Genomic DNA, 9,799 nt, shown 5'->3' with positions numbered 1-9,799 from the left:
TCAATATATGATTGTTTTTTCCTTGAAAAAGGCGAGTGCCTGTTTTATTTCTTCCAAAGGTAAACATTCCGCGCCAGTAATACCGTTTCCGTAAGCGCTCATAAGTCTTGAAGACACCGGCGTGAGCACATTGCGGGTCGGAGTGAAGGACGCGCAGATTGTTGAGCGCAGCGTTCGGGGAATAACGAGCAGCCACTTCCTGCCATCTGGGGATAGTTGCGCCGGTACAAGAGGCCGTCTCGAATGCTGAAGTGTGAAGCCTGGCGTCGCAGTACTCGAGTGGTTGGAAGTGTGGGTGCCTCAGATAACACGTCAAGAAGCGAAGCTGTCCATGGATCGTTACGCTGGGCAGAGGAGACGGTGTCAACGTCAGGATCTGACACCGTGTGGTCTATAGAGGATATGGATGCAGTCTGAGTGGACAGTGGTGATCGCGAGAGCGCATCAGCATCGGCATGTTGGCGGCCGGAACGGTACACGACGCGGATGTCATACTCTTGAAGTCGCAGAGCCCAACGAGCAAGGCGACCTGATGGATCCTTCAGTGAAGACAACCAGCATAATGCATGGTGGTCCGTAACCACATCAAACATGCGGCCATATAGGTATGGGCGGAACTTGACAAGTGCCCAAATTATGGCCAGGCATTCTTTTTCAGTAATGCTGCAGTTTGATTCGGCCTTGGTGAGCGTTCTGCTGGCGTATGCGACATACTCAGGGAACCCAGGCTTTCGTTGCGCGAGAACCGCACCGAGGCCGACACCGCTGGCGTCTGTGTGCACCTCAGTTGCAGCCGTAGGGTCATAGTGGCGCAATATAGGAGGTGATGTCAGGAGACGGCGAAGAGTAGAGAACGCTTTATCACACTCGGAGGACCAAGACGAGACATCGTTGGCACTGCTTAAAAGTTGTGTCAAAGGCGCAATTATAGAGGCGAAGTTGCGCACAAACCGGCGAAAGTAGGAGCATAATCCTATGAAGCTCCGTAACTGCTTTACAGTCGTCGGTTTGGGGAAGTCGGTGACAGCGCGTAATTTAGCCGGGTCTGGAAGTATGCCGTTCTTGGATACGACGTGACCGAGAATCGTGAGTTCCCGCGCAGCGAAGCGGCATTTTTGAGATTCGGTTGGAGCTGAGCATTCCTCAGACACGTCAGGACATGCTTCAGGCGTACAAGATGTGTTGCGAAGTCTGGCGCAAAAACAACAACATCATGGAGGTAGCAGAGACATATGTTTCAATTCAAACCCCGTAGAACTGAATCCATCATGCGCTCGAAGGTGGCCGGCGCATTGCAGAGGCCGAAGGGCATGACATTGAATTCATATAAACCGTCAGGTGTGATGAAGGCTGTCTTTGGACGATCGGCATCTGCTAAGGACACTTGCCAATACCCTGAAAATCTACTGATGAAAAAAACTCAGCACCTTGTAAACAATCAAGGGCGTCGTCAATCCTGGGCAAAGGGTACACGTCTTTCCGAGTGACCTTATTTAAGCGCCAGCAATCCACGCAGAAGCGAATCGAACCATCCTTCTTTTTAACTAAAACCACAGGTGATGCCCACGGACTTTGTGAAGGTCGAATAATGTCGCGTTTAAGCATATCATCAACCTGTTCGGTAATAACTTGACGTTCGGCGGTGGAAACACGGTATGGTCGCTGTCGCACTGGCGCGTTGGAGCCTGTGTCGTGAAGAATGGTAGACGTTCGTCCCAGGGCAGGTTGAGCAACGTCGAAATATTTGCGGAACTGGTACAGCAGCTGGAGAAGATCAGAGCGTTCAGATGGCGACAGTCCGTCTGCGATCGACGAATTGAATAGGTCGGACTGTGGTACATCAGAAGGGTTGAGGGCACCGATAGCTTCTAGGTCGATGCCAGATGAATCTTGCAGCATGATAAAAATGTGTCCTTTGTCAATGGCCTGCACGCGTCCAAGAGATTCACCTTTAAACAGTTGGATGGGATACGGAAAGGGATCGGTGACGCAGAGAACGCTGTTTCCTTGAGAAATGGAGAGGGTCGAATAAGGCAGAAGAAATGGTTTTCGACAAAGCAAGAGGCTTGATGGCTCAAAGAAGGCAGCTTCGTCACAAATGCCGGCGCAGAACACGGGTAGCAGAAGAGCTGCTGTCGGGGGAATTTCAGTGTCTTCTTTCATGACTAGTTTGTGTGCGGCTTGCAGAGTGTGGTTGTAGGGCTGGTCGTAGAACGGGAAGAGTTCAAGTTCAGACCAGGCACAATTGATAACAGCATGATGACGAGATAAAAAATCCCAGCCAAGTATGATGTCATGCGAGCAGGATGAAAGGACGATAAACTCAACAATGTAGTGGTCCTTTGCGATGATCTGTCGGGCAGTGCAGGCGGCTATAGGCCGAACAGGTTCTCCATTCGCTGTTCGTAAGGACATCTTATCAAGAGGCGTGGTCACTTTTCGAAGCTTGCGGCAAAGTTTGGCATCTATAACGAAAACGGCAGCATCGGTATCGACAAGCGCTTAGGCATGAGTACCTTCTACAAAAACTTCGACAATGTTTGACGGCAAAGTTCGAGGACTTGAGCATTTCGACAGTGCAGTTGTATTACTAGCGTTCCCAGATTTCATTCCACGATGTCCAGAAACAGAAATAACAGACATTGTGGCAGCATTAGTGAACATTGGTTTAATACGTGATGTGCAATACTTGAACAGGCAATCGTCAGCATTTCTGGATTAAACGACGTCCGCCGATGAATTGTCACAACACTTTCACATTAACGATTGGCGTAGACATCGCGATCCTCTGCAGAGAGTACGTTTTGCCATCAAGCCGACTAGCATAACAGAAGCTGCATCGGCACCGTGCATGGCATCGTGGCTTACTCAGGATGCACGCACAAGAGCTGTTTCTTCAGCAGAACACAGTGCAGCGTTATACAGTAGACTCTCATTAAACGGAACCTGAAAGGACCAGGAAAATATGTTCTGTTTAGCAGAAGTTCCGTTTACTGAGAGGTGACCAGGGGTGTAGAATACGAAAACGAAACCAATATTGTCAGGCGCACTTGTTCCATTTAAGCAGCAGTTCCGTTTAACAGATTTCCGTTTACTGAGAGGCTACTGTAATTTTTGGTCCGCGTTGAGACTGTCGGCCCCAAGATCAAGCCGCACATGTTTTGACGCGCCGGCAGTGCGACTACCGATGATGCACACCCCCAAACCCGGGACTCTGGCACAGTTTGGTGCAATTTCCATCGATATTATCAGGATGGCGCAGTAAATACAATTTGGTGCACTTTGGCGCAGTTGGTACAGGAGTGGAATCACTGTGTTTGTAAATGAACATGACTTAGCCAATGCCTTAATTACAGTCCCAGAAGAAAAGCTGTGTAAATTTAGCATGCATGCCATTTTCTATGCAGAGAGCCATTTTGATGGCGTTTCTGCTTTCAGAACAACCTAGGCCTTGGCTGTGTCATGAAGTGCCTGCTGTTGTGCTTTATGGAGTTATTCGCTCAGATCCTGCTTTACGGGCAAAGATGAAAATACAAGGTGTGCAATTAGTCCTTTGTGCCCAAAATGTAATTTGTGCTGCATAAAATTTTTTGTAATGAGAGGGTTCATATTTAAGGGCAGATGCTACTCGAAGACACTTTTGTATTAATATCCACCCTAGAGCAATAAAACTTGGGCTATCTATAGAGCTTTCATTGCGACAGCAATTATATGGACACTCTCGGCTGATTTTTGCCGTCGCCGTCATGCCCCGGATATGTATATGTAGGTATATATACATAAAAAAGGCACAAAGAAAATAAAGCAGAAGAAAAAAATTCTGAAGTACCCGACCGCGAATTCGAACCAGCAACCCCTCGTTCCCCAGCGCGCTGCGTTAGACAACTCAACCACACGCCATGTATGCGGCAGCGAAATAACGGCGAGCTATTTATATACAGCATGTACGGCTGGTGGTAAGCAAATCTCGGAGGTGCTTGAGCGTGTTTTCTATCACGCAACGCTCCTAATTTTCTTTCAATTTGAAAACTGCCCTTGAGACACGCACGACAAAGTACTCACTCGTGATGTGGAAGGAAAAAAAAAACAACGAAGAACACCATGCACACTTTCCATCAGACGACCCTGTGTGGCTGGAGACGCAGGAAAGGAGAAGTCTTCTTGTTCTTCTAGCACCTTGATGATGATAAATGTGCATGCACTCGCGCCTTGATGATGATAGTGCGGAGCACTTTAGGGGGCCGAGGTGTCGTCGCTTGGCGTAACGCAGGCAAAACCACGTATAAAAATATAAAAAAAGGATGCAAGCAATAAATAGAAAGAGAGAGAAATAATGGAAAAAAGCAAGAAAGAGAAAGAAATAGATAAAGAGAGAGGAAGAAATAAACAGAAAGTGAGAAAAAAACGGTAAAAGAGAAAGAGAAGGCAAGAGAAGAGGAAAGAAGGAGAAAAACCGAAGGGAAACGAAGAAGGCTGCCCAGCTCCACACTTACTTTAGGACCCCTGGTGCAAAGCTGCCGTAATTTTTTTCGATTATACGACACTGGTATTATACCCCTCAAAGTCTTGTAATCTGGGTTCCACTGTATAATCAAAACGTCTGATGTAGCGTTATTTCACTAATAAAGGTGAATAAATGTATATCACAATGATGCTAATAATGACTAGCCTGGATCACTCTACTAGTTCTAAACAGTACAAAAGAAAAAAAAAGCTCATCTTAAATAAAGTTTTGCATCCAGTCATCCATCACAACACGCAATAAACTCTCACCACAGCGGTTGAGATTTCTCCAGTACATCTGGAAGTACAGCGGACCATGATAATTAGGCAAAATGAGTCCGTTTTATCCGAAGTCTGTAATTTCCAAACTTCGCAGGGGGGGCGGGGGGGCGGGGGTTGCACGGCTGTGTGACGATTCTTTTGATTTTTGCTCAGTAGTATGGGGCAGGCTAGTTCTGCTGATACATGCTGAATGTATTCGACAGCATGGTTACAAAATACTTCAATCACCAGCAGCAGTAATTAACAAAACTGAAGCACAATATCAACTTAACCCTTTGAGACGCTATGTACACAATTGTGTACACCACTTGTTTTTGCTATTTGTATCGACAAGGGGCTAAGAAAGAGCAAGATACATTGAGCTTTGGATGAATTGAACCTCCTGCGCTAATAAATTTCTCTTCATTTAGCTACATTTTGCAGTGTACTGTTGCATATGATCACTTTACTGAAGGCACTACCATATTCGATGAGTCATTCGACGTGCCGCTTCCCGCGCTCCACGTCAAAAGTATAATTTTTCTTTGCTCAACATGGACGTAACCGAAAAAGAATTTGCATGATATTTCTAGCCTGAGGTTTCTTTCGATTTATGCAAAAACACAGCATGAATGGCTTCAATAGATATTTAATTACAAAGTGATTAGGAATGATTACTATAACGCATATAAATTAACGTATTCCGACATTATTTTTGTTCCAATATAATATCGAATGCCTTGAAATAACACTGTATCGATTTGACGCATTTACAGACAGTTTTTCATAGGCGGCGTCTGAAAGGGTTAATGAGCGAGTGCTGTTACAATAGGTGCAGGGCGCTATGTGGCCCCTGCACAGCAGCAGAGCTTAGCCCGATAATAAAACTTTTCTAGCAGACTTTTTCAGCCACTTTTGTTGATCGGCTTGGAATAAATTTGTTCTTATTTGTGCAGACGGGAAGGCATATCCGCTTAAATGGGGCCGCCTATTGGCCGCTGGGAGCTGCTGCTCCCCGCACAGCCTCCACGGCTCGCTGGACGGCCCCTAAGTTGGTCTGAGAGTTCTGCACTGAGCAGCACCAAGGCACCTCTCACATTAATATTCTAATTTGACAGTGGAACTCACCTGCTTGGAGCACTGGAACGCCTTACTTTCAAAACTTTGGTCACAATGTCTAACAACGTTACTGCAATCAGTAATGAACTGCACTAGAGTGCCTCTTTGGGCCAGTTGGTAGATTTTCAACGATACGAGAAACAGCGCAGAACACGAACGTTTCGCAGTAATGGACGTTTTGCAGAAACACTAACGTTTAATGCAAAACACAGACGTTTAACGCAAAACACAAACAAAAGCCTTTTATTTACATTTATCTCAAAAAGAAATTTGTGACAAGAGATTCACGAGGCAAGCACCCTTGAGCGATGATGCAATCCCTTTTGCGAAGCATTTCAGTCAGCTGCAAACACTTGAACGCTGCAGTCTTGCTGCAGCTGGACGTGTTCCTTCACTTCATCTATGCAGTCAATCACTTCCTGCGAAGTCAGCCTGACTGCAGAGGACTCACTTTCTTGCTCGCTGTCGTTGTCTGATGACAGCTAAGAACGGCCTTCAATCGTCGCTCTCACCTTCTTGTCACTCAGCTGCTCGTTATCGATGACGCCGTTGTCAAATGTGACAAAGTCAGAGAAGCTGTCTGCTCCAAATGCCTCCATGACTTGAGGCCACACTGACGGGTCTGATGGTTTGTCTTCTGGTGATGTTTCATCATCTGGGACGGATGACTCTTCTTCAGCAATGCTATCATTTTGCTGAAACCCAGCCTTCCTGAAGCAATTTTTAATTACTTCACCTTTGACTTGCTGCCAAAAGCTCGCCAATACCTCGACAGGAAATATGACGTCTATCTTCGACTCCCAATCATTTTGCATGTCGAAGAGCAGGTGTTCGACAAGGCGAGTACGGTAGGCTGCTTTCCCAGAGTGCACGACTCCTTGGTCGATCGGCTGAAGCACTGAGGTCGCGTTTGGTGGAAAGTAGGCCACCTGAACTGCTTCAAGCTGGGGTGGCTTCATGTGGCTGGAGCAGCTGTCCGAAAAGAGCAGAACCTTACTCTTCTGCTTGATCATTTCCCAGTCGAACTGCAATAACCAGGCATTGAGGATTTCCTTCATCATCCATGCTTTTGTGTTTAACTGGCATGTTCTTTACGTGCCACAAGGCGCGAGGCTGTTTGGCTTTTCCAATCACCGACAGTTTTTTTTCCTCCGTGACGTTCATGTTGCAACAAAACAACACGCTCAAACGCTCCTTGCACTGCTAACCACCATGACAGTAGCTGCTGGAAACCGTGTACATTCTGTTTGGCTTGGCCTTATAAAATAGATCACTTTCGTCTGCATTGAATATGTCCTTCTAATCGTACCTGGCAAGAAGCGCTGGTGGCTCATTGGTCTGCCATTCAGTGACGGCGTCAATACTCACACTGCTGCGTTCACCGCAAACTTGCATGAATGTGATGACATGACTCGCCTTAAAGCGCTCCAGCCATCTGTTGCTGAAACTGACACCGTCGTGTCCAAGGACCACGGCTAGTTGCTCTAATAGTGATTGCTATTTGATTCGCACCGGAATTTTACTATTTGAAGTATTTGAACTTCCAGAAAATAAATTTAACAACGAAAAATCGACGTGCAGTGTGCTTGGTCTTGCCTTTTTGGGGCGCCGACGTTGAAACTGCTAGCCGCTTCCACCAGCGCTCACTGCCCGACGAGCTTGGTCGAGGGATCCGCTGCTGATGCGTAGAATCCACATCCGACGGTTCCGAGGAGCCACTGGACGGTGCGATTTGTTGTTTGTGACGAAGCACCTCGCGGCTTCTTTGCTTTCGCATGTTCGATAGCGTGATGTTATTGTCTGCAAAGTTCAGATTCGTCTCACACATCGGCACCGTAAGCGGAGTTAGGCCTAGCCACGACTCTGAGCAGTAAGCTTGGTCGCAGTGTTCGTGGCCGCGGTGCCCGATACTTCAAAGTACATCATGCTTGATCGCGACTGTACAGCAACAGTACAGTGACGGCATCAGCTTAGTTGGCGATGTGCTGCACACAACTATAAATGATCGGCTTCACACAGCAGCAAGTGCTGCTTATCGGCGGTGATGTGTGTGCGCATCGTTTACGTGTGTGCGCACACGCATCGGGGAAAGCCGGACGAGTCATCCGCTCTTCCGCCACTGTGTTCCGCGTCACCGTTTCGAAATGCTCCATGGGAGAGAGCTGTATTCTATTCTGCATTTTGCCGGTATCAGCAGCGCTCATCACGAGACGCAAATTTGCAAGTGGCGGTTGGCACGTAGTTAAGCGGGGTTCGCGGCAGGTACCGAATGTAGTTGCGAGAGCCTGGGCGCATACCAAGATACCTGATAAGTGTACTGGGAGGCATCAAAGCTATTTCGAATGTGGCTGTGGCGATTTGACCACTTGAGTGGAATAAAAAAGTATGAGTTCGTATTTTCGGACTGCCCGATTTTCGGACGAATCCACGGTCCCTAGGGATTCCGAAAAATCGGACATTGACTGTATTGCCATTTTAGACGTCATCAAACATTGAGCTTTCCCTCTGACATATATTGTTATTTGCCTTTAGTGTCCCTTTCACTTCGAAGTATTCGAAAAATATTAGAAAATTTCGATTTGCACTCAAACTATTCGAATTCGCTTCACACCCAAAATTTTGCTATTCGCACAGCTCTGGTTGTTTCACTTATTCGCCTCGTGCACCTCCAATGGCAGCGCTGCAAACAGCACTCCGGTGACTCAAAGGCAGGGTTTCAGCTTTTGTCGTCTGCTAGGCTCTGGCTAGAACAGCAGCATTTTCGTTATAATTCACTCACGTCACACGGCGTTCCTCGACTACTAGCTGTATTTTCTTGTAATGATAGTTCTTTAGATGGCCGCTAGTATTACAGGAGGTTAAGAAATGTTAACAATTAACGTATCTTCTATATATAAACAGCCATCGTGGTCAGGATCCTGCCACCAAGTTCGTAGCGTCACTCACTGGGCTGGATGGCGTCGTAATAGCTTACGTGAAAGCACCAACGTGCTGCCAAGCAAGGTAAAGAGAGTCTACGCTGCTTTGGAAGTGAAGCGTGATCAATTTTACGGCTTATTCGCAAAAGTTAGCATTATGTAAACAGACTTGAACGAAGGTTCACACTCGCACTCCCAGTTGTGCATGTACACAAAACGTTTTCCTACAAAATAAAATTGATAACTTCATCGACCAGCGGGTTATTGCGGACAACTAGCGTAGATTGGGCGAGTTGGATGTGTTGTATATTGTAATATGCTTTGTTCTGTTGTATGGCGCCAGGGGGCGCCGCCATTTGATATATATAAACACCCTCGCTACAGCCGAGGGTAAGTTGGGCGTGGTGTGGAACTGTGTGTGTGTCGTTCCTTTTCGGAGCACCACAGGTGCTCGGTGCCTTTCCATTGCAAACACTACAATGGCGCAGTCAACATGCGTTTTGAAAGCCTTCCACCCTCCGCCGCTCGCCAACGGCAACCAGCAGCCATGAAGCAAATCATCGGCAACACCAGATGCGGCGATACCCTTTCGGTCCGCTTGCTTGCATCGCACCCTCGCTCTTCGGCAGCCCTCGCTCTAAGCGCATCGCCGCTTATCGCGCCGCAGAGAGCGAGCCACCGCCCCCAGGAAGGTCAGCGAAACGCCAGGTGATAACGTAACGCCACACAGCTGTGACATGGCCGACTTGATAGGAAAGCCGCCCGGGTTTTGGAACCATCCGGGAACACCAACAGTACCGTGGACGCGGTGGCTTGAAGATTTTGAAACTTATTTGCTTGCCGCTGGCGGCGAAAGTTTTTCCGCGGAACGCAAAGCCGCACTTCTGAAAACACTGCTTGGAGCCGAAGGTCAGAGGCAGGCACGGGTTGCACTCGCCGCGGCATCGGAAACGCCGGGATCAACCAAAGACGCCTACTCCTCATTGGTGCAAACGCTA

The 9,799-nt window shown here is 47.5% G+C and overlaps 1 protein-coding gene across 1 annotated transcript; it reads right to left on the bottom strand.

Annotated features, from left to right (window-relative positions):
- Positions 1 to 1,671: 1,671 nt before the first annotated feature.
- LOC119376755 (tigger transposable element-derived protein 6-like) lies at positions 1,672 to 6,944 on the bottom strand (the record flags this gene model as incomplete). The annotated part of the gene is made up of 2 exons (XM_037646489.1): positions 6,396 to 6,944; positions 1,672 to 1,926 (listed from the first exon to the last, which is right to left on the bottom strand). Coding segments are annotated over exons 1-2 (804 nt in total), but the record flags the coding sequence as incomplete, so codon positions are not given.
- Between the last annotated feature and the right edge of the window lie 2,855 nt (positions 6,945 to 9,799).

This window comes from Rhipicephalus sanguineus, unplaced genomic scaffold (genome assembly GCF_013339695.2).
Source record: "Rhipicephalus sanguineus isolate Rsan-2018 unplaced genomic scaffold, BIME_Rsan_1.4 Seq2163, whole genome shotgun sequence".
NCBI lineage: Eukaryota > Metazoa > Arthropoda > Arachnida > Ixodida > Ixodidae > Rhipicephalus > Rhipicephalus sanguineus.
Note: the sequence above shows the minus strand (reverse complement) of the source record. Positions and strands in the feature narration are given on the sequence as shown.